General features: G+C 47.2%; 1 protein-coding gene across 2 annotated transcripts; it reads left to right on the top strand.

The window, feature by feature from the left end:
* The first annotated feature begins 12,816 nt into the window (after nt 1–12,816).
* On the top strand, nt 12,817–24,060 carry TAL2 (TAL bHLH transcription factor 2). Of its 2 annotated transcripts, none has more exons than XM_077171786.1 (2): nt 12,817–13,017; nt 21,271–24,060. In XM_077171786.1, the coding sequence occupies exon 2, from the start codon at nt 21,281–21,283 to the stop codon at nt 21,623–21,625; it is 345 nt and encodes a 114-aa protein (XP_077027901.1). In that variant the 5' UTR covers nt 12,817–13,017; nt 21,271–21,280; the 3' UTR covers nt 21,626–24,060. The 2 variants fall into 2 exon arrangements, with proteins under 2 accessions (XP_077027901.1, XP_077027902.1); XM_077171787.1 differs by lacking the exon at nt 12,817–13,017 and adding an exon at nt 17,531–17,728.
* Nucleotides 24,061–24,709: the final 649 nt, after the last annotated feature.

Here is a 24,709-nt window from a genome sequence, read left to right as displayed (position 1 = left end):
CTTTCTTGCTGAGATAAAGCTGTTGCTGAGGTCAATGTGCTGAGACCATCGTTAGCCTCTTCTTTTACAGCCACTTTGCTGCAAGCAGCTAATGAAGTCAGCCAATTAATCTGCTGCCCCTCAGCCCTCCAGGGATCTGCCTTCCTCTGCAGCACATTGGAGGTGTCCTAACCTCTGAGTAAAGGTCCACAATATCTCCTGTGAACAAGACAAGGAAAGACCCAGGAATTATTGCTTCCTGTTCTTTCTTTGACCACCAAATCTTCCCATCCCTCCCAATATCACTTCTGAAATGCTCTGGTTGTTATCCAGTCCTCATGAATGCATCATCTGGCAGGCTGGCATGAGGCTGGTGGAAGCCTGGAGATGGGTACTTTGGATTTTGGCCAGAGTGGTGACCAGGCTGCTGCATCTTCCATCTCATTTTTTGAGGCAAGGGAGTTTCATGAGAACTTCACTGAAGTGATACAAGGCTTTGCCACTGTGGCTGCACAGGCCCAGATTTCACCCACAAATGGGCCTGAAAAGGAGGATTCTGTTTGAAATGGGGCTAATGCAACTTTTCTGATGGTCAGCAGTGCTCGTGCTGAGAGCTGTACTCCTTAAAAGATGTGAGAGAGAGTCATCCTTACCTGTGGCACTAATTGTTGTGTTATTCCACAGCATTAGCAAGGGACTGAGGTAGAAATGCAAAGCCCTACCAGGATGCTTTCTGCCTTGCTAAGGTCTTTCTGCCAAAAAAACCCTAATAAAGTGTGTACAGCAATGGCAGCTGGAAACAACAGATGATACAGATTAAGTGACTTTGTAATTGTGCTGGCTGTCAAATCATGGAAGGCCCTGTGTTTGTTAATTGTTTTTGGGTGGCTGCCTTTCTCTGGGACTCTCCATCCAAAGGGGGCTGGAAAAGGATTTTCTGACTCTGAATTAGTGTGATAACCTGAATAATGCTCAGGGTCTGTGCAGAAATGGGCATCCACCTCCTGGAAAGGCAGCACTGTACAAACAGAATGGCTTTGGTGTGTTCCCTGCAGACACTGCAGGTGCTGGGAAAAAAAGAGGGGGAAAAGCTGAGCAGCAGAGGGTGTTCTAATTGTTTTCTGTGATTCATCAAGGCTGTTTTATAACAAAATATGGCCTGTTTGAAGAGGGAGGAGGGAGGAGTGAAGAGGGAAAGCTGACAGGGCCTTGGGAGTCCATAATTTCACATGTTAGGGGTTGTGGGTTTTTTCTATGTGAGTGATGCCTTGTGAAGGCTGCCCTAGAACAGAGACTAGATGGACCTAAAGACAAAAGCAGGGATTTATTAAAAGGCCTCAATGGATGCACCTTGGGCAGCACAAGAGCCCAGCCAGGGCTACACCCAAGATGGACCAAAATGGTCACAAAATGGAAGACTGGTCATGGGGTCTCTCACTTTTATCAGTTCTGCTCCATTTGCACATTGCAGTTCATTGTCCAGTTCCAGCTTTAGGTTATGAAGTCCCATCCTTCTTGTTTTTCTCTCTTCAACCCACGGTGTTTGTGCTCTTGGGCCTGAAATTTGGATCATTTGTCCTTGGTCCCCAGCTAGAGAAGGAATTGTTTTGTCTCCCTGCTCTGTGCACAGAGCTCACCATCCCCTCATGTGAAGCCCAGACTAAAGCAGCACAGAATCCAAAAAATGTAAAAGCTAAAACCTGAGGCATCATGAGGAAGTGGGAATGCATGAAATAGAGGGAAATGTATATAAACTCCTTTTCCCTGTTCTGATCCTTCACTGGTACAAAGAGGGAAGGCTGCTGATGCCAGCCCAGCTGCTCTGGCTTGCATGGAGAGGGAAAATCCAACCCACCCACCAGGTGGGCACTTCTGCCCTCCCACACCCTGTGGATCAGCACCACAGCTCTAATAGTGACCAGTCGAAGCTGGGAGGTTTCAGGCTATTCTCAGCCCTCCCCCACTGCTCCCTGGTCCGTGTTCCATCCCAGAGACCGGGGACACAAGCAGGGACCTTAATTTATAGGGGGGGGGAAAAAAATGTCAGCGCTGACAGGCAGAGTGGTGCGGGTGGAAATGAGTTGTGCTGATAAGCCCTCCTGACTGTATTTTATTTTACCGAGGTTCTTAACAAACAATCTTTATGAAATGCAAACCTGGCTTATCAGGCTAATGCAGATTGTCTGAAATCCTTATCTCCATGGGCCAGTTAGCTGGAGTGATTCCCTTTTCATAAGGAGCAGAGAATGAAGAGCTGCACACAAGCCTCCCCCCCCCGCCCCACCTCCTGCCAATCGCTGCCATTTACTGGCAGTGAACCGAAGGGCTCTGATTCCCAAACTCATAAATAACGCAGGGCCCCCGAGCTGAGCTGTCCTGGGCTCCCAAAGAGTTGTTCAGCTGCACAGGGAGCCGGGAGGGGCCCGGGGGCAGGGCTGGGCAAGGGGGAAAGGGAAGAGCCCCTGGTTTGTTGCACCTTTTTGAAAACAGCCAGTGTTTAAGCTGACACCTAAAGCTGGAGCAGCACAACTGCCTCACAAGACCCATCCCTCCCTCTCACCACTGCGAGCAGACCTAGATCCTGAATTTTGAATGTGTTTCCTTGGAGTGATTTTTGCTCCATAACTTGGCCTGCTGTCTGCTGGGGAGGAGCTGCTGCTGCTGCTATTTGTATGTTGAAGATTTATTGTGAGAAATGTGCCCGCTGCTCAGGAGAAGGGTTTTTTTTTCCCCTTCATTCTGTTTGTGCTGTCTGTGTATTTTCTGTGCCTCATGTGGGTCAAGTTTGTGTGCCTGGGGAATGGATGGCTGCTAAATAGCTCTGCTGCTTTTTCTGGGGACAGAAGCATGGAAAAAAGGTAATAGGAGCTGTGAGGAAATGTTTTTGTTCTGGTTGCTGAGCCTCTGGGGAATATATATAAAAGTCCCTCTCTGGGAACACAGGCCAGAGTAAACAGATGCTGCTGTTGTCTCTGCTGTCTCTGTGATCTGTGGAAATGTTCTCCTTTCCTGGGACACCATGAGATGCCAGATGATCTGCACTGGGTCCTAGCCCTTCAATTCTTGTACTGAAGTAACAAGACCAGGTGAAGAAGGGGCCTGACTTTTACCCACCAGCACCTACAAGTTCCCCTCACGTCCATTTTGCCAATTTGAATGCTTTTCTGATCAGGAGACAAGGGTCTAGATTAAACAATCACGAGGTGTAAGGAGGCCTCACAGAGGTACAGCTGTACAGAAAAATAAGGCTCTGCAGAAAACAGGTTTCCCACAGCACGTGGCACAGAGAAATTCTAGCGGGCTTGCTGTTGGCTTCTCATTCCTCTTGACATCTGGGAAGATGCCAGCATGAAGGATTAGTTTAGCAACAGAGATTATCTTTCTCAAAGCAGGAGAGCTTGTGTACCCCAGGATGCAGTGTTATCCCTTTCTGTAGATGCTACTTAACTCCTAAACCCGGGAATATTAATTACACCAAAGCATGGGAATATCTTGACGACACCTCTGCCACGGAGAGGAGCACGGAGATGCCATGGACACCTTGGGCACCTTGCTGGACATCCCACAGGTGCAGTTGCTGTCCAGCCTGGCAGGTCAGCCAGCAGCTGGCGGGGCTCATCGTTTCCAGGCAGCACTGAGGGCTGAACAGTGAAAGGACATTTCTCTGTGTCACAGCTCCTTGAAAATAAACCAACCCACTCAGTGCTGATGGCTGGGCACACACCATGTGTCTGTCTCCCGGTGTTCTCTTCTTTGTTCTTGTGGTTTTTACTCCCAAGTCAGAAGCATTTCCCCTTCTTGATTTGAGAAGAGGAGGAAAATTTGGATGAGCAAACAGGCAGGATGACTTCACCACACTCTGCAACCACCCTGCTTTGCTAGGCCGCCGTGTTCCTTTGTTCATTCACACCGTGGGCAGGAGTGAGGGGAAGACACACTGAGCTGTAAATCTGTTTAGGTGGTGTCTGTGAGTGGCAGCTGTCAGGCAGGTCTTCAGAGACAATTGCAGCAGTCTGAGTCACCAGTGAATATGTAAAGCATCTCCAGACCTTGCTGTGCGGACAGAGTGGGCTCCTGGAAACAAAGACTCACAATTAGTCTTGGGTGATTATATTGCAGAATTTCTGCTGGTGGGGAGAGGTGGGGGAAGGATTAAATGTGGGGTTTTTGTGTCTCTTTTCTTCTAGGAAGTTCAGTTTTTAGTATCTTTGGAATGTTCTAAAACCCTTTATAGTTGCCCGCCTTGCAGATGTCCCTCTGTCTAATGGAGGGAGAAAAAAAAAAAATCCAAATTCTTCTTCTTTCCCTGGTTTTGATGTGAATGTGTGCAGGAGGGCCCAGCTCACAGTGTTTGGTTTTTCTCCTGAGCTGAAGATCTCTGTGTCCCCAGTTCTTTCCATTCTAGAGTTCATGTGTTTCTCAGTTTGGAGTTTCAACCCTTCATCACGGGTGGATGCTTGGGGTGCAGACCTGCTTCTGTTGAAACCAGCAGATGCTGAATGCATCTTGCCTTGCCAGAAGACCTGAATTTCACCCACCTCCCATTCCTTCTGGGAGAGCTGGACTCAGCCCCAGTCGATGCCCTGAAGTGGTGCTGAGTTTGCAGTGTGCTAAAGGAGCTGTGGCATTTAGCTGTCCTTCCAGGCTGGTTTTATTTCATCCTGCCTTCTGAATTGTTACAGAAGGGTTTGCTGCTCTCCACTGTGAGAACTATGAGAACTGGAATCATTTAACCTGGAGAAAAGGAGGTTTGGGGTGGGCGCGCCTTATTTTTCTTTCAGTTACCTGGAGGGCAGTCGTAGCAAGCTGGGGATTGATCACCTCTCCCAGGTGACAGGACAAGAGGAAACAGCCTTAAGTTGTGCCAGGGGAGATTTAGATTGGATACCAGGAAAAATTTCTCCTCTGAGAGCTTTGTCAAGCACTGGAAACAGGCCGCCAATGGAAAGGGTGGAATCACCATCCCTGGAGGGATATAAAAGGCATATAGATTAGTCACTTAGGGACGTGCTTTATGGTGGGCTTGGCACTTAATGCCTGGGCTTGATGATCCTAGAGGTCCCAGAGTAAGGGCTGGGCCTGGCTTGCTCCCAGCTGAGCAAGGCACAGGGGAAATTGTGCTTCAGGTCCTTGCGTGTGCAAGACCCTTCTGTGCCCAGCTCCTTTCATGGCAGGTCGGGATGGGCCCCGTGGAACTGGCCACAGGGAACCTGGGAGGAGCCACACAAGCTGTCCCTTTTCAAAGGTGATGGCTGTTCCTGATAATGCCAACTGGCTCAGCTTTCATTTCATCTTCCTGGTGACTAATGCAGACAGATCAATTAGGGGCTGCACACAAGGAGCTGCAGCTCCTCAACCCTCCCCCAGATAATAATAAAAATATGCCCCTGCTTTTCTCCTTCCTTGAAGTCCCCAGGAGAGTATTAGCTGGTGCTGCAGGTGCAGCCGCCCTGCAGGGTGGTGAGAGCAATGAATAGTAAGGTTTTTAGCTCAAGCACACTAAGGCTGTTCAGCAGCCATTGGATAATCCTCTGTTAATCAGATTATGTAAATCACTACTTCAGCATCCCTATCCCATCTCTCGTCCCCGCTGCTCTCCAAGCTGGAAATAAAAGGCACTCTAAAAAGGAACATTTAAACTGCAAAAAGGCAGCCCTGCTGAAAAGGGGTGGGCAGAGGGTGCTGGGATGAGGAGCAGGGGAGCAGGGCTTTGTTTCCATGCAGGCAGGCAGGCATTCTGCCCTGGCCAAGCAGTGGGAGACACCAGCAAACCAAAGGCCAGGAGTGGGTGCTCCCTGTGAGCAGTGCCTGGGTGCTGGGCTGGGCAGAGCAGTGCTGGTGCCTTCCTGGAGCACTTTGCCCCAGGATGGTACCTCTGGTGTGCTGGAAGAGCATCCCCAGCCTCCCTGGAGCACAGAGACCAGGAGTGTTTGGACAATGCCCTCGGGCACATGGTGGGGCTCCTGGGGACAGAGCTGGGCAGGCCCAGGGTTGGGCTGATGATCCTTGAGGATCCCTTCCAACTCAGTTTATTCCGTGATTCCTTCCTGCCACTTTGCACTTGTGATATGAGTTTTTCCATTCGCAGTGGAAAGCCCAGCACCTCAAACAAGGTTTGGTTGTCAGATGCTGTCCCCAGCCTGGACTCAGCCCCTGAGCACAGCAACCAAACTGAAGGAAGGGGCAGCTTACCAAAAATGATCTGTGCCTGCAAAGCCTGGACTTGTATTGGGCTAAACTTTCTCCCGTGCTTTAGTGCAGGAAAAGTAATCCCCACCTCTGGCTCTGGGTTTAGAACAGACTTGTGTCTTCCTGAAACATGGGGCCAGGAGCCCCAGCAGTCACACCAGCGCCTTCCTCAAGTCTGACCATTGCTCAGAATGTGGTTTGTGGCTCTCACTCAGTCTCTGAGGCTGTCACATTTTCCATCCACTGAGAACTGAGGGTATTTTTTTTTACCAACTGGACTAGAAAGCTGGAGAAGGCAAGGGAAGTCAGTTGTAATAAAACAGAGGAGCCGAGAGCTTGTTAATTCTTTGTGTGCCCACTGAAAATGACCCTGAAAACCAAGCTGAGCTCCATTTGTGGATAAGCTGCTCCAGGATAAAGGCAATTTGTTTGTGACAAGGGTGAGGCTGCCTCTGTTGTGGCAGGTACAACCAGGGCTTTGCACTGGGCTTTTGGTACTCACAGGTGGCCCAAGAGAATTTGCTCCCCATCCCTCCTCTGTTGTTGAACACACTTTCTGATATTGACACCTTTTTCACTCAGGGTAAGCAAAGATGCCTGTTTAAAATTTGTATTACCTGCAGGTTTGACGTGTCCAGCCGGTCACAGGGCACATCAGGGTTGCATGGGCTCAGGTGACAGACACAGGGGGGCTGGTGACACACTGGTGTGTACACAAGGGACCCCTCTGGTGTCAGCGGAGCTGCTTCCCTGGGCTGTGGTGTGAGAGGCTGGGACAGGAGCTCTGCTGGAACAATATCCAGGGCCAGGTGGGGAAAATGAGCACCCTGGTGCAAACCGTTAGGAGCTTCTGCCTGACCTTGAGAAATTATTTTGAAAAATGCAGATATGCATCTTGCACAGTTCTCACCTGTGCAATAGGAATTTTGTCTAAAGTTTGTCTTCATTTCTCTGTCTGCCCTTGGTTTCTGTAGAGGCAGTGGAAAGTAGAGGGGTGTTTAGCATGGTCATGGGATGGAATACAGGTGAATTGAAAGAGTAATGGGTTGATTCCTGTATGCTGCAAGTCAGAACTGTTCTGTGGTAACTGATCAAAGTTCATCCCTTTGCACTAGCTGACCATCTGAAGTACAGAAATACTTTAAACATTATTGATCAAAATTGATAAAAAATTATAAGACTTAAACAACAAAACCATTGAAAATGAAATTTGAAGCTATACCATCTCTCCACCATCAAAGCAGCAATATTGGCATACATTCATAATTCAGCAAAATAATAGGATGGAGTAACTTTAAAAGTGAAGGAAGAAAGCTACCTTTAAGATTTAGGATAGTGAGTGCATCTGTTTTTTCTACATGAAATGAACTGTAAAATCATAATGAACTCCTGAAAGGCTGGCTTCATTGGAGTGTCCCTCTGCACACACATGCACACCTGCTCCTGTAAGAGGAGCAGCCCCAGGCACCAAACCTGGGACCTCTCCTTCAAGGATTTCAACCTCAGCCATTCCCACGCAGCAACCGACACTAAGGGATGCTGGAGAGATTCAGAGCAAATTCCCTCCTCTCTTACAAGAGTTCACCTCAGAGAGCAAGCTACATGGTTCCAAAGAGTTGTACATGAAGGAAGGGAACTTGCCAGACTGTGGAAAATCCTGGAATCCCCAGCACATAAAATCCAAATGGCTGGGGGTTGAGGGTTTTGCCTGAAGTCATACTGGAAATGAAAGCTCTTGGTCTCCTGACAACTTTTTGCCATTAATTGTAAGTTTGTTGCAGAAGGTGCACCTATGGCAAAGACTTTTGGGGCTTTTAGTCTTTTGGTCAGAAAGAATTTCTTAAATTCAACTTCACATTTCTTTTAATCCCTGTTTTGAGTGATGCTGATGTGGGTGCCTTATTGCTGCATGCAACCTGGCTGAGCTCCACATTGTGTGCTCCTGGAAGTGGCAGCTGCTTTTTCTTTCAGATGCCTGACTTGTTTTCCTCTATTTTAGGTGATTTCCAATAACTTTTAATGTCGAGGTGCATCTGTGTCAAGTGGAAAATGAGCTGTTTGTCTCTCCCCTTGCTCCTAGTGAAAAGGTTTAGAGGCACATTAGGTTTTCAGTCTCTTTATTCTGTGGCTAAACATTTTCTTCAATGCTATCAGCAAGTTTCAGCATTAAAAAGGAGGAGATTTTTGGCTTCTGGAATTAAGCCAGAAAGTGTGGCCAGAATTTAAAGCACCCCCTGATGCATTTTGTTAACACTAATAAGAGATTCAAAATGCCACGGAAAAGCTCTAGATGATGAAAGTTTAGTATTTCAGCAGTCTGCATGCAGCTGCCATTCTGAACCTCAAGCAGCCTCCTCCAGCTCAATATACTCAAAATCTATAAATCTAAATTATGATTTTAAAGGGCAGCAGCCCAGATGTGAGTAATTGTTTCTTATTGTTCCCATATGTAGAGCAGGGCTCTGAAGTCACAGTGGTAACACAGCTGTGAGTTTGCAGCCTCTCTCTGTCCTTCTCCTGCCCATCACTCTGTGTCTGCTGTTTCATCAGGCTCACCTGTGTCACCTCACAAAGCTGAAAAAAATTACTCAAATCCAGGCCCATCCTTTGAAATCTCTGCTTGTATTTAGACAGGGTTCTCTGCTGTCTCCTGGCCACTTACAAGTAGGAGTTTTGCTGGAGACAGACAGAGTTTGAGGTCTGGCCCAGTGGGAACCATAAACATTTGTTTGCCCATCTGACCATCACTCTTTCTTGGAGAGGCTTTTCTTGGCTCTGGAAGTTGTGCAGCAGGATGAAGCCTTTTGCTCCTGCTGGCATACCACACAGTCGGAAACAGCTTTTCTTCCTTTTAGGAAGAGGGACAACCAGGGTTTTGCCCCTGGTTTGTTTCAGCAATTTTAATCCTGGCATGCCAAAGTTCAGAAAGAGGCCCGTTTTTGAGATGTTCACACTCTGCAGCCACCCACATGTTACTGACCTCTTCAAAATGGCCAACTCTCGGGTGTCCCACTTCACAGAGTCACACATGGACATGTGTGACTTCATAAGTTCATAAGACAGAGCATTCAGGCTGCTGCTCCAGCCAGGTCAGGCAGTTCCCGTGGTGCAGAGGTGAGGTGGCTGAAGTGACCTGCTAACATCACACCTCACAAAATCCATTTGGTGTCCCCTTCAATGTCCATGAACTGGTAACATGTGGCTGCTGAAAACCAGACCTGTTGCAGGCAAAGAATTGCCCCGGACTCCAGGGAAACTGTTAGGATGTATCCCAGCAGAGATTTTTGTGAGGAGGGAGCAAGCCCTGGGTGCAATGTTGCTTGCACAGCGCTTGTTCCTGGCTGAGCTGCACTATCCTGGACTGTGGAAAAGTAATGCCAGGACTGCATGGATGGATTGTAATGTGTGTGTTTCCCCTGCTGCCAGGCCACTGACAAGGAGGGAGAGGAAGATGAATAAGACTGGTGTGGTTCATGGGTGCCAAGTAATCACAGCTCAATAGGAAGCTTAATAAAGACACAGTGAAGCAGACCCTGATGTATGACCCCTTCAGAGCATTTTGACAGCATGAAAAAGACCCTTAAAGCTGGTGTAAATGCCAGGAACCCTGTGCCATCTCACCAGTGCTGGCTCTGCACCTGGGACCTCCTGCCCAGTGCCTGGCAGTGGGTCCTGGTGTGCTCCAGCAGTGCAGGACAAACTTCTGTCACATTTGCATCCTCTCCCGTGTGGATGCATGAGTGGGGATGAAAAGCAGTCCATCCTACCCCTCTCCCTGCAAGGAAAGTATATGTGGGACCATTGTTGGTTTTCATTTCTTGGGGTACACTCAATGAAGTAAAAGCTTGCAAAAAATGGTGACAGGCATGAGTATTTGTTTTACTTGTGTTAACAGAAGCAAAAACTGCACTAGAGAACGTGTCTATTGAAATGTAGCCATGATATTTTCTGAAAAATCCTTTCCTTAGGATTTTTTTCTCCTGAGAAGCTGAGAGGCCTCAGGAACAAAATGTAAACAATGATTATCTGCTGCTGTGGGATGCAACAGGTGCATCTGGGATTGGTCTCATGTAGTTGTTTCTAATTAATGGCCAATCACAGTCAGCTGGCTCAGAGTCTGTCCAAGACACAAGCTCTTGTGATGATTCTTTCTTTCCTTTTCTATTCTGAGCTAACCTTCTGATGAAATCCTTTCTTCTATTCTTTTCATACAGTTTTAATATAATATATATAATAAAATAATAAATCAAGCCTTCTGAAACATGGAGTCAGATCCCCATCTCTTCCCTCATCTTAAGACCCCTGCGAACACCTTCACATTGAAAAATGAATATTTTTATATTTTATTAAAGGAAGGGTATGTAGTGATATTTGTTTGCTATAATTGCAGGCTTTGTAAGCTTTGTGGGTTGACTGTTCCTGTAGAAACAGGAGGCTGCACAAGCTGACAATCAGGGCAAGACTAATGATAGCTTTAGCTTGACTTTTGGAAATTTAAACATTCCCACAAGTGCTTGTGCGTTTTGGTGAAAAAAGGCATGACTCAGTTTTGCTTGTTTAAAAATGTTTGGCAAAGTGTTTGAAATAACCATTGTCAGTTTGTTTGCTTTCCTGGTTATAGTGCTTTTTCTGGACAGGTTTTGAAAGCTCTAGGCTTTAGTGGAGTATCGAAGCAATTAGGGATCAGGAGCTTCAGTTCCCTTCCCTTTCTGGACCTGCAAGCCTCCTCCTCTATTGCTGCCCGGAGCATCTCAGGGCAGGTTTTGGGTAGATAATAGGTTGGAGGAAGTAACAGAGAGGAGGGGCACTTTCCAACTCTCCAATGTAAATTACATGGAAATTAGGCTTCTGTGAGGCCAAAGGCCCCTCCGGAATAGGGCCTTTAGTTAACATAACACTTGTGCTAAATGAAGCGGTTGACACAGCTTTCAGGCTGTAGTGCCACTGTTAATTTACCGTGTGAAAGGGCTGAACCTCCGCTCGAGTTCTGCAGGGAGCAGCCCTGCCCTGGCAGGGACCCGAGGCTCATTCTCTCCGGAGAGAGCCACCGCATCGTTCCGCCGCTGCCTTGTTAGGATTCATGGGGCAGTCCCGTCTGCTGAAACATCCTCAGCGCTGTTAAAAACCCAACAGGCGAGCACCGCTGAGCCGTCTTGCTCTTTGGGGTGAGCTGGCCTGGGAAATAGCTGAGCTTTCCTGGGAGCTGGCGGAGGGAAGGAGTGGCGCAGTGCACCTGGAGCGGCTCGTCCTGGGTGCAGGAGTTTGCCTGCCCCATGACAGGGGGGTGATGAGCTGGGGTTTCTCTTTCCCCACCCCTTGTCCTCCTTGGTATCCCCAGGATATTTCCTGCTGCTCCAGGGCATAAGCAGGTATCTTGCTCTTTTTCTCTCTATTTGCTGTTAAGTTCATCCAAAGCAAACTCCCAGCACTTCAAGGAGAAGTGGATGGAGGAGCAGAAAGGTCCCAAAGGATCTGTATGGTTGCAGTAAGGGTAGTTGGCCTGTGCCTGGGGCAATTTTATGACTCCATAGAAACAAGGATTGGTTTGGGCTGGAAGGAACATTTAAAGGCCACCTAGTCCAATCACCCTGCACTGAGCAATATCTTCAATTAGATCAGGTTGCTCAGTGCCCCATCCAAAGGAACCTTGAGTGTTTCCAGGGGTGGAGCACCCCTCACCTCTCTGGGCAGCCTGTGCCAGTGTTTGACCTATAAATGAGTGATAAATGACCTATAAATGACCTATAAATGAGTGGTTACCCAGGCCCAGGGTGAGGCTGGATGGACCAGTCCCTGTCATGGGCACAGACACATGACTGGGGTGGGGTTATTCTGCAGGTTTTGAGTTTTGCACTCAGATGTCACCTTGCTGGCCTGTTGTCCTTGCTCAGAGAGGAAGTTTTGGGGACACCCCAGCAATGAAACACAAGTCTGTGTTTCACTGACCCTACATCTTAGCCACAGGGCCGTGGAGCTGGCTCATCTTTGCTGTAAAAGCATGAGTCAACCCTCCAGTGCCCTGGAGTGAAGGGCAGGCTGGAAGAGGTGTGAGTTCACCTCCTGCTGCCACACAGAGTGAGGCAGAGGGGCACCAGGGCTGGGGCAGCTCTGGGGCAGCAGCAGCAGCTGTCACCATCCTCTGCCTGCAGAATGTGCCAGCTGTGACTCCAAGTGAGAGGGAGATCCCACCAAAGAAGGGAGGGCAGGATCCACTGGTCTGCACATTTTCATCCCCCCAGCTACACCTCACATTCTGTCAGACCAGAGCAGGAGCTTCCTCCTGCCTGGGAGTGCAATAAATACTCCCAGCCTGTTCCTCAGCAGGGCTTTTGAAAGAGCCATCTCTGCTTCTGGAAACACTGACATTGTCAGAGCTGGATAAATGAGTAATTTTTCTTTTTAAATCTCCTCAATCAGAAGAGGAAAAAGAGGGGAAAATTAGACCATTGCTAAAGCTGGTTCCATCCTTTCCTGCAAAGTTCTAGCCAGAGTCACTGAGATAAGTGGCTAAAGCTGGCAAGGATGCTTCCAGCTACCAGCCCACACCAGCCCCAGAGAAGGGCAGGGGGGCCATGTGGCAAGCAGAGAAAAGGCAGGACAGAGGGAGCATCTCCTGGGAGATGCAAAACGAGCTCCCTGGATTGCCAGGACTAGTGGTGACACGCGCCAGACAAAGGAACTGCTACTCTATAAATGAGGCAGCCGGGACCAGCGCTAGGCTGACTCCAGCAAGAGCCAGCTCCGTGGGCAGGCACTGGAAAAGCAGCCGGGAAAGAATCACAGGAAGCTCCTGATTTTGCTGCCTGTCCGCCCCCTGACCAGGTTTCCAGAGGCACAAGTAGCAGAAAAGTAAGTGAATGGCCTCTTCTCTTTACAGCTATCCTCCCCTCTTTTGGGCTTATCTTGCAGCTTTCTTAGGGAAGCCAAAATTTCCCCTCCGAGCGGGGAATATCCTAAAAGGAAGGGATTTCTTCAGTGGCCTTTTACCAGTTCTCTGGGTTTTTATTGTGGCACCTCTGGTTCTTGTCATCAAAAATTTAAGAGCAAGGCATCTCATCTGACAAACAGACACTTAGAGGTGGCTGCACTTCATCAAGTGAAGAGACAGTTTGTACCTGAGCTTTCCAAATTCCTAGTCCCCACAGGGACTCAGTGAGTCAGACCTTACCAGAAGAAAATATTGATTGGTTTTACTGCTTTTGAGAGAAATGTTGGCGGTGAGATGTGGAGGAAACAAAAGTGATTTTATAATCACTGTTCTTAACTATTCCTAGATTTTCTTACAGCTGTATAATTGCACATTAGGCAAACTCATTTATAGCATTGCAAGCTGCTGTAAATCAGAGTTATTGCAGTGGTGCAAAAGGATTAGACAGAGCATCATAGATTCCCTGAGTTTAGAAATAAAACCTAAGTGAATTCTCCAATGCTGTTTGATATTTAAAACAAATTCCTTGCCAAAGCACAAATAATCATGTACTAATTACTCACTAGACTGTGTGGAAATTCAGTGTCAACAGGTAAAAGTGTAAGGAATAAGTTTTAAATTCCAATCCTCACATATTTAAAAATATCCCCATACTTTACTGGTCATCTGTGTTACATCTGATGCAGATGTAAAACATACAGGCATTTGAATTTTCTGCAGTTCAACAGTGCACTTAGGAGGAAAAGCTTAGCATTTTTAAAAAAATTTTCACTTTTCCTGTTAAATATTAGTAACTCTCAGATTTGTGACAAAACTTTTGAAACTGCGAGTATAAAACGTGTTTCTATTTCCAGGGGTAGCCTTCTGCATAAAACAATTTTTTGAGAAAGTTAATAAACAGCAAAACATGCACATTTTTTGAAGTAGCTGTCCCTATCCTTCCTGATTTCCTTGTAACATTACAGGACAATATTTTGTTTTCAGAATCTTTTTCCACCATGCATTTCTATATTATTTCACACAGATTTAAAAAAAAAGGAAAAAAATAAAGGCCAAACAAACAATGAACCACAAAGCTAACCAACCAGAAAAAACCCCAGAAAACCAGGAAAAAACCCAGAAGATAAAGGCAGCTTGGTTTTACTGCCTGTTTACATAAACCTTTAAGGTAGTTGTGATATGAGCAGGTGATCCAAGGAATGATGAGCTCACGGAGCCAGCATGCCAGGCAGGAAATCTGTGCACTGAACACAGGTGGCTGAGGCAGGGATGATCTTTGAGCTGGTGTTTCTCTCAGGAGCAGCCCCACAGAGGCTGGTGGCAAGACAATCAGGAGAAGATGGGGCTGTGCTCCTTCTCTTGCAGCGGTTTGCATCTCACTTTTGGCATTTTGGTGTTTTGCCGTGGCGGCCACGTCCCTCTGTGCTCATGGGTGACCCAAGGGACTGGTGTGACCCAAGGTGGGCAGCAGCCCGGGGGAGTTTTGGCAGGAAGAGAGGACACTGGGTGCTGTCAGACCTCGAGTCTTGCTGTGTCTGAGTCACAGACAGATCTGCCACCAGCATCAGAGCAGAGCTGGATAGAAAGCAAGAGCAAATATTGTTTGGGGGCCACATCCAAACACAATAAATACCCACATTTCCCCCTGATACAAATGTCCTTTGCATTGGCTGCATTTTCCCCTTTCTGCTCCCAAAAACTTCTCCAACAGCGTGAGGTGCTGCAGACTGCTCTCTGCCGAGCTGTAAGATGTGCAGCATTGGGTCCCACTCCTCACTTGAAGGGGGATGTGGACTTCCCTGCATACACAGGCAAATGTTTTCTGCTATTCACAGCTGCCCTCCTGCCTCCTTGGGCCAGAGAGAGGGAGGCAGGAATGGGTGATGCAATGAGGTGGGAGAAATACCAGTGTGGAACAGGGTTTTGCACACTGGGCCTGTGTGCAAAAAAACAAAAACAAAAACGAAAAAGAGACCCGAAGAACTCCTGGAACAGAACCCAACTGTTTTTCTTCTCTGTGTTTACCTTGAAGCACCGTGAAGGTGTCTCTCTGTAGTACTTGGGCTGTTAATTTGGCAGAGACTGTTGTTAAAGGAAACCCACAGGAACTGTCGTTCAGGCCAGAGAAGCATTTTTCCGAGAGAGACTCTCAGATTCTCTGGAACAGAAAACAGCACAAGTGCAGCTTCAGCAAATAAAAGCTAAACCTGGCAGAGTGTTCCTTTCTCAGCTTAGCAAGCTGTCATGCCCCTGCCAATGCACTGGAACTCCATTTAGCAAAAGCTGTTGTAGCCCATGAGCGGGTTCTTTATTTTTTTGGTATAATTCATCTTTCTGCAGAGAGCCATAAAAAGTATTGAGCAGAAGAGAGCTACATGACAAAAAAAACCCCCAACAACAACAACAAAAACCCCCAAACCCCAAAAAGCCCACTCCCATGTGCAGAGTGCATTTGCACTCCATGTGTAAAACTTTTCTTGAGCTATATCTTTATCATTACTGTCAAGGTCTTGGCCACATACTCTGTGCTCTCCCAAAACCCATCTGGGTGGCAGCCCATTCATTTCATTGCAGATTTTCCTTTCCCAAGGCAGGCCTAGAGGGCATGATGGCACAGTGTGCATACTGTGGAGTCTGATTTTCTCAGAAAGCAGAGAGCTCTTCCATGCTGAAGACCTGAACCCTCCAGGAGGGCGACTGGATCACAAAGCTCAGCAACCCAGGGGCAGCACTGGGTCAGGTGAAAGAGCTGCCCCTTGGAACTGGGATCATGTGCAGTGCAGTAACCCCAAACACGAACGGTGACTTAGTCCTGAGACCTTCACACAGCTGCTTTTGAGGACTCCAGTGATTTCCCTTTTCTAAAGCTTCAGTGAGAGCACGAGTGTGACTGTGAGAGCTTCTGTAAATGCTGCCCTTAGACAGGAGGGCTCCCAGGAGGAGAGATTCTACTGTGTGCATTTTGTCCTGGATTTAAAGGCTCTAAAAAAGGTAAATCACTGTGTCAGCATGGACTGGTTTTTGTAGTGCTTTTGCTGCTCTGCTCTCCTGTGTGCCGTGGTGTGATTGTCACATAACACCCCCAACAGAGGCAAGGGGCAGAGAAAGGAGCCCTTGTTTACTCCTGAAGTAGTTCCTCTTCCCACATCTTATTTGAAATAAAATGAAGTTCACTGACAGTGTAAGGAATCACCCTGGGGATGCAGGGAAAGGCTCTTCTCATTCATTTTACCAGCACTGCAAGGCTGGGCCACCCTGTGCTTGTATCTGCTCTAACACACAAATTCTTACATACACTTGACAATTTTTTTCCACAAACCTTGCAGAGGTTAATAAGCAGGAGGGTCAAGGAGGTGCAGGGGAAAAAAGAAAAAAAAAAGAAATAAAAAGGAATTTGCCTGAGGCAAGGGAACCACAGAAACACAGACAGAAGCTCAAGTCCCTGGTTTCCAGCCCAGCGCTCACTCTCAGCACTGAGATCTCTCTGTGTCCTTGTCCACTGGTATGCCTGTGGGATTTTGGGTGGGAGGCATTTTGGGAAGGGTCAGACCTGAGATGCAGGGAGGCAGCAATGGGGAGAATGAGCTGAGGAAAGCTGGGGGAAGAGCCTGTACCTGGTGGCGAGCTGCTCCTCTTGAAATCCATCAAGCTGGGGTGCATCGTCCCCTCTTCCCTTCCTTCCCCTCCCAGCCCAAAGAAAGTCCCTGAAATCCAAGCAGCAAACTGTGCATAGTTAAGCTGCAAGGAATGAGTTTATTCCTCCGAGGGAATGGGAAAAAGAAATAAAGTCCCATGTCAGCAATAGGTAGTGTTTTGTCTTGTAATACCCATGCTCATTCTTGCCCTCTGCGTGAAGCTGAGTGCCACGCTCTGAGGCCTGTGTGAAACTGAAGAGGGGAACTGTGAATTTCCCCTTTCTCCTCCTGCCCAAATCACAGGGATGCAAAGCGAACAAAGCACAGCAGCAAGGAGTGATAGCTGGAGAATCTCTGCTCCCCGTGGCAGATCGGGCTCACAAGCACCTGCCTGGGAGAGGAAACCATCTGCTCTTCTGCTGCCATTTACTTAAGGGCTGGGGGGACTTAACAAAATCCAGTGCAGTGTGTTAAATAACCAATTTTAGCAGGCACCGGGTTTCCCCTGTGGAGCGATGGTGTGGCACCGCAGGTTTACTAGAGGCACTCCAATTCTTGGTGGCAGCAGGCATCTGCTGTCTGATTAAGATTTGCAGGAGCAGGTCTCCAGCGGCCAGTTTCAACATGGATTTAACTTCACCGAGGTCAGAGGTATAACTTGAGGGAGGAACTTTCTCGCCCAAGATCTTTAGTTAATAGCATCCTGCTAATTATGACTGAGTGCCGGGCTGCCGGCGAGTCCCCTGCCAGCGCTCAGGCATTAACCGCTGGCTCGGGGGCCATTTGCTGGGGAATGTCTGGCAGAGATGTGCTTTGTGCCCGAGCTGCTCTGCTGCTCTGCTGCTGCCTGAATTGCCTGAAAGGCTTTAGCACGGAGAGCCTGTGAGAACTGCTGCTGGGAGAGATCTTCATCTCCGCCGCCGCTCAGTCTTTTGTCTGGCTGCGTTGGAAACAGCCAGGATTCCGCCCACCACACATTTTTATATTTTTCAAATGGGTAGGTAGGGGGTGCAAAGAGCTTTAGTTGTCTCTTTGGTGGGTGGTGGTGGCTTGTTTTTCCTTTGTTTCTTTGCATAATTCTCTTTACATGTTGCAGACGTGCACTTTAGCTCATGAAACTCTATTTACATCCTACTTTGGATGTGCCTTCCTGACCTGAGTTAAATCCTTTCCTCAGTGCAAAATTTTGCCCTTCAAAGTAATTCCTCCAGTGAAAATGATGTAAACTTCCAGATTTAGGTTGCTGAGAGCAGAATTAATCCTCTTGAATTTAAGTTGCTGTTTTACTAGATTCTTAATTCTCAGCTAAATGTGAGGCTGTTAATCTGTGTTTAGGAAAGGTGAGCAGAAAGTACAGAGTCCAAACCTGCAGGTTCATGCAATAAATCTACATGTTATTTGTACAAACAGGTGATTTCTGCACAGATTTAAAACAGACCAAGTAGATGGCATGTATTTCCTACAGTGCATCAGAGAAAGCTAAAGAATACATTGCTTGGTTGTGCAAAATTAGCAAAGACCTGAAGTTGCAAACAGTACATTGAAAGACAAGTTTGGTGAGAAGAGTTGGAGAGAAGGAAGGAAAAGAAAGAAGGGAATGAGACAAAAGAAATGGAAATCAGATTCCCTTGCCAGCAAACTGGCTGCATTTTAACTAGAAGGTGCTGTGGTTACAGAGAACTTGAGGGATGTGTAGGTGACTAGAGCAAAAAGCTGTGCTGAAACATTGCAATCACCGCAGGATTGGACCAGGATAATTTTTCTGCTATGTTTCTAATGGAAACTCCAAGCACAACAACAGGAAACCCACACCAGTAAAGAAAGAAAGGAGAATTTAAGGTGGAGAGACACATAAGGTGGCTTACACCTGAAACAAAGCTCCCCCAAAGTGCTATCCCTGCAAGAGGAAGCACTGGGAAAGGAAAGGAGCTGTTGTTTGCTGATCTCGAATAAATGTCAGAAACACAAACTCGCGTTTTTGAAGTGTAAAGCAGGAGCTGCTCTCACAAAGGCATCTGTTTGCTGACAAGGCTTGTGACCACAAACGTAGCATTGTCCTTTTCCAAAGGCATGAGAGGAGAGACAAAGGAAGCACGGCGTGAAGGAGTAGGCTGGGTTTATTTTTCCACCAATAACACCACTAACAGGACCAGAGGGCATGTTCACAGCACCAGGGCTGGGTGTTACCCTGCTTTCCTGGAGCAGGAGGGAGACAAGAGGCAGAGACTCTTGGTGCTTGCAGCTGTAAGGAGATGTAAAGAGGTACCCAGCAAAAACTGACCCACATGGCAGAATTACAGTGCAGAGCCCCAAAGGCCTGGCAAAATACAGTCCAGTCAACCCATCAGGAGAGACAAGGACACCCAAATAACTTCCCCTATGTTACCTCTGTACAGATAGAGATGTCTTCAGAATGAAAAAAAAAAAAAAAGGAAAAAAAAATCAAACAACAACTTAAACACCAAAAGAGAGGACAGAGAAAGAAGCAGGTGGCATTCTGCATTTCACATGGATCTGAGCAGCTGCTTGGAAGAATTAATCTGTAAAGGCAAAAGTTTTGCCTTGGGCACTGAAAACATTGCAGTACAGAGAAGCACTGAAAGGCAGTGTTTAACTCTGTACCACTGATGTGGCAGTGCTCTTGCCAGAAAGGTACACGCAACCTATTTGAGGGAGGTGCAAAGCACCAAGCAGATTTGTTCCCACAGCACAAACCAAAAATGATACACGGGGTAGGAGAACAATTTAAAAAAATTAATAAAAAGAGACATATAATCCCCATTTGGATCAAGCAATGTGTCTTAATGTAAGTCTACAAAAGACAAGAAAAACTCTCAGCAACCTGAAATATAAAGAGTTTGTTTTTTAAAGGAGCCTTTCATGAAACAAGGCCATTTTGATGAGACAGTTTTCTCATCCCCTAAAGGTATGACAGTAATTTCAGACCTCTACCAAAATAGAAATGTGTTACCAGTGTAAAGGCCAGGGCCAAGAGGAGCATGTGAGGTGTTGTCAGCGAGAGCAGGCATTTACAGTGTTCAGGGGTGTGCATCCCTGAGCAGAGGTCTCTGAACACAGCTGTGACAGGATTCACAGTGCTGCAGCTGTGTTCCCCTGGCAGCTGGTGATCTGTGAAACTTGAAGGAGCTGGGCAGGAACTTCCCTGCCTTGGCTCTCTGACAGGGAATCCCAATTAAACTGTGAGTCACATTTGTGTTTCTTTGTTCCCTTGGACTTTCACCGCGTGTTTTGGTGAACCCCAAGTGTCTTACATGGTGTAAGGCTGCTTCAGATGGAAACAGGATCACAGCTGGGCTGTCATCCCAAAGCTTCCTCTTCCTGGGGATGAAGGATGCTATTCCCTCTGCTCCCCACTCCCCTTCAGAGGACTACAGTAAAGAAGGGTTTGCCAATGGGTATAAAAAGCTGAGGTTTTCGCATGCCTAAGAGGGTAAGGAAACATTTGTCCTTCAGTCTCTTGGCTGTGGAAAGCTCTTCCCTGCTCCAACTGTCTGCATGCCATTGGCATAAAGAGCTGCTTCAGAAATGGAGGAGTCTGTCTCCTCCAGGGCTGTGGGAGAGGAGGGAAGGCACTTTCCCAGGGTGGTGGGAGACAGGTAAGGGCAGCACAAAGAACTTTTGACAGCCTTTCTGGTAAATGGCATTTAAAATGACTGTGCACCCCTTGCCTCAGTACTCTTCTTTGCCAGGTCTGTTCTGGGCACGGGGCTCCCTATGCTTGGCTCTGTGAGGGTGGACAGGGAACAGCTGGGGAGAGGTTTTGTCTGGGATGCCAGCATGATTTGTAGGAATCACACTTTCCCCCATGCACTGATCACACTTGTGGCATTTCTCAGGGGTTAAAGGAGAAGCCAGAATGAAAAGTGTCGGCCACCAGACACTTTTCTTTATTCCCTTGCAGCCAGTGTGGGCTGGGCAGGGAAGCAGACTGCTCAGCCCTGGAGAAATAACCACAGTCACACATGTCTGTGGTGTGGGCTGGCTGCTCACTGAAGGCCCATGGTGAAGTCCACCTGGCTTAGCTCCAGCCAGGAATCACCAAGCTTGGGCCAGCTGGGTGCAGACCCCGGGGAGGTGTGAAATGAGGCTGGGAAAGCGGGGATGTGTTCTGCACTGGGTCTGCCTGCTTTCTCCCATAAAAAGTGCCTGTGTGGCTCTCACACAGCCTGGTGGGATGACAAATGCATTGTCTGTGGGGAATTCTGTTGCAGGGGGGAACTCTGCTTGCAGCAGCACCAAATGTTGTATAAGGAAATTAAACTGCTTTACCTCCTTTGTGAAGTTCTTACTGAACTCTGACATCCGGTTGCATCTCTAATACTTCTGATTATGACTTTAGGGTGATTCTGTGAAGGACATGGAGGACAAGAGCACCAGCAAGAGGGGGTAAAATTTAGCAGCCTAGCACCACCACTCTGTGCTTGCCACTGGCCCAGAGGTTACAGCGGCCCTAAAAAAGCAGCCTGTGTGAAAACCAGGGGTATCCAGCATTCACTCACCATCTCCTTTGCTTTGCAGCACCTTGAGAATGACAAGGAAGATCTTCACCAACACCAGGGAGAGGTGGAGGCAGCAAAATGTCAACAGTGCCTTTGCCAAGCTGAGGAAGCTCATTCCCACCCACCCACCGGACAAAAAACTGAGCAAGAACGAGACGCTCCGCTTGGCCATGAGATACATCAACTTCCTCGTCAAGGTGCTGGGAGAGCCAGGCCTGCAGCAGACAGCAGTGGCAGCCCGGGGCAGCATCCAGGGGCTCTTCCCACACTTGCAGAGCATGGAAGAGCTGACGCTGATTGAAAACTGTGGTGTCTCCTGTCCCGGCATGAGCAGCAATATAGTAGAGTGTTGGTCAGAGGCATCATCCCCCTAGCAGACAATGAGATGTGCAAGTCTCGGTGTTAGTGTGATAGTCCCTCTCTCCTGGCAGAATCTGTGGGTTGCTCTTTGGTGTATTGTGATTATTTATTTGTATTTATTGCTATTTAATTTGAATTTTTATTGAATAGGGTAGGAAATACTTGGTCGTGCAAAAAACCTGGAAGTCCAGAGGGAGAACTTGTGATCTCTGGGAGCTTGGAAGGACTCGCTGCTGTCGTGGCAGAGTCCAGGCCAGGAAAGTCTTCTGTCCAGATCTCCTCCATAAATCAGGGCATAGAAATTCCTTCTCTTTCCTGACAGGGAAAGAGATTATTCTCCTATTCTATTTCAAGGAAACACTATTGAGATGAAGAATTATGACAGCACCACAAAATTTGTCCACAACAGATATCTGGCCTCAGTAGCGAAAGATTTTGAGAGATGTGATATTTGAGTTGTTCTAGGGGCTAATTGCACTCTCTCTTGAACTTGTGGATCTTATTTCTAGCTTGATACTTTTTTTTTTTTTCAATTTAAGTCCTAGCCCTTGAACCTAGCTACATATTTCTTCATCAGACTGGAGGGACCCCTGATGTCAGGGCAAAGCACATTAAGCAAAAATTAAATGTTAGGTTAAAGCAAAAAGTGCCAATTCAAAACGACAAAATCCATAGTCACAGATGAGTTTCAGTGGGTTCAATAGGCAAAGTAAATCTCCTCCATAGCAGTGACAGGTGCACAGGAAGGAAGATGGTCAGCTATACCCCAGCTACCTTAAAAGCCCATCAAAGAGGTTGGTGACTCAATGCCTTTGTTGCTCCGTAGGATCTGTAGCAATGGGGGAGGTCCTTTTTGGGAGGGAGGTGCCAGGACAAAGCCCTCAGTGAAAACCTTTGTGGACAAAGCTGTGTCTATGGTTATGCATGCACATCTCACTGACTGCCCTTAAACTCCCCAAATTCACCTGCCCTAGCTGAGGTTCTCGCACCTGGATACCATCCCAAAGGGGCCAATGGGGCAAGGACAAAGAAATTGGTGTAAATATCTTCCATTTGTGAGTCACTGCCCCGTAGGAACCATCACGCTGTGGGTGTTTACATGATAAACTGCATGAAAGTGGCCACTGTGGGTTATTGCTGCCCACAAAAAAATCCAATCTAATTTCCTGACTTGAGTTATGACCTGTGCCAGACAAGGCCTGGTCTGCTCATGTGATTTATAAGCAGCCCAAAATAGCAGAGAAAATGACACCAGGTTTAAGCAGAATGGCTTTCTGGTGAGATCCTGCTCCCACTGACACAAGTGCCTCGTGATTTTCATGTGGGCCAAGGTACATGTCAAGGCTTAGAAAAGAAAATTGTTCATGACTGGTGAAGAAATGTAGCTCCTGTAGGCCAGGCATGTCCCTGGGCTGTTTCTGTTTGTTCATGAGACAAAGAGGTGCTTTCAGAAAGCAGAACTTGGGTTTGTGCATGCAGCATGCACGGCCTTTCTGCATGAGGGGATTTGGCACCTGAAGCTGAGCTGCCTTTCAAAGCCTCACCAAGCACCAGGTGCACCAAAGAAGCCAGGGCTGGCTCCTGCTGTGGGAATGTTGAGCTGTCCTCAGCCTTGACAGAAGCCAAGGACTGACAAGAACACAGCTCGCCCCATCCCGTGCTGGTGCTGGGAGGTACAGGCATGCCAGTGGACAGATTTTGACCAAAAGAAAGAAAGAAAAAAGAAAGCTGGAACGATTCATGTTGATTTGGTTTCCTTTCTGAATACTTTGCTTGTCCCTGGGTTTGTGAGCTGCCAGGGTGGCCCTGGGGAGCAGCTGAGTGGAAAGGCACCAAGAGTCCTTTGTTGTTTGTTCCTCCCCACCTCTGCCCACCTTAATGTGACTAAATGGAGCCACAGCCTCTTCTGCATGACACCTCCAAGGTAACGAGCCACATCCTCCTCCCAGCTTTCCGCTGGCTTGCTGGAGTTGCAGCAGGACAAATTAGTCCAAGTAAACCGGAGCACTCCCTGCTGAGGCGTGGTGGTGCTGTTTGGTCTATCAGTCACTTGCTATCCTAGGAAACACAAATCACCAAGGTGAGGAAAAACATCTTGTGAGCAGCTGTCATACTGGGAAGGGGAAAGGGAACCTGGCAATTTTGTAACATAACATGCTTGTTGTATTTTCTATGCTAAAAACCTTCCCTTCTTGTTATTGCTTCGGTTCATATCACCATTTCCTTTGATCTCCTTTCAGTTTAGGAGCTCCCTACTGTCACATTCAGCAAGTATTTCCCTAGATCTCTCTACCAAAGACTTCTTTTTTTTGGTCAAGTTTCTTCTTCGTGTTTTGGGGATTTCTTATCTGCGTCATCATGAACAAATGCAGTGCAACTGATAACACTTTGTGCTATATGATGTTATTTAACACCTAATATATTCCAAATAAATTATTTAAGAAACTAATCTTTGTTGCTCTAAACTTCTCTAAAATTTCGTTTCACATTTGCACTCAGTAGAGGATCTCAAAGACCTTAGGATGTGATTTCCAGCAGAGGATTTTTCTGCTGTCTGTTATGCAAGAGTCTTGGTGGTAGAAACAATATTATCAGATGATGAATAATGACAGGAATTCTTTGTTTATTTTGTAATTCCTTATGCTTTTAGTTCATAGTGTATTTATATCTATGTGCTAAGAAGATTTTGACGAGCCCTTGAAAGAGACAAATAACTAAAATTTCATTGCACAATGTTGTTATTTATCTCTTCCAAAAATTCACAATTCAAAAGATTTTAATCAACTTCATTTTAAAAAGCATATGACACTCTAAAGAATTAATGTGGAGTCCATTGTTATCTGGAGATGTTTAGATAGGCACAACCTAGAGATCCAAACAGGAGTCCAGGTTTGGATATAAAAATTAATTCAAAGTTGAGGGGAGCGTAGGATGTAAAGCTGTTTCTTTCTGACAGCTGGTGAGAACAATCCAATCCCCAACCAAATCTGAGTCTTGGAGAGGGAGAGGAAGCACTAGGGTGACAGATGCAGAACTTGAGAGGAAGAGATGGGAAATCACTGGATCACGGGGACAGTTTCAGTTCCATGCTTGACTGC

This window comes from Agelaius phoeniceus, chromosome Z (genome assembly GCF_051311805.1).
Source record: "Agelaius phoeniceus isolate bAgePho1 chromosome Z, bAgePho1.hap1, whole genome shotgun sequence".
Classification (NCBI taxonomy): Eukaryota; Metazoa; Chordata; class Aves; order Passeriformes; family Icteridae; genus Agelaius; species Agelaius phoeniceus.
Note: the sequence above shows the minus strand (reverse complement) of the source record. Positions and strands in the feature narration are given on the sequence as shown.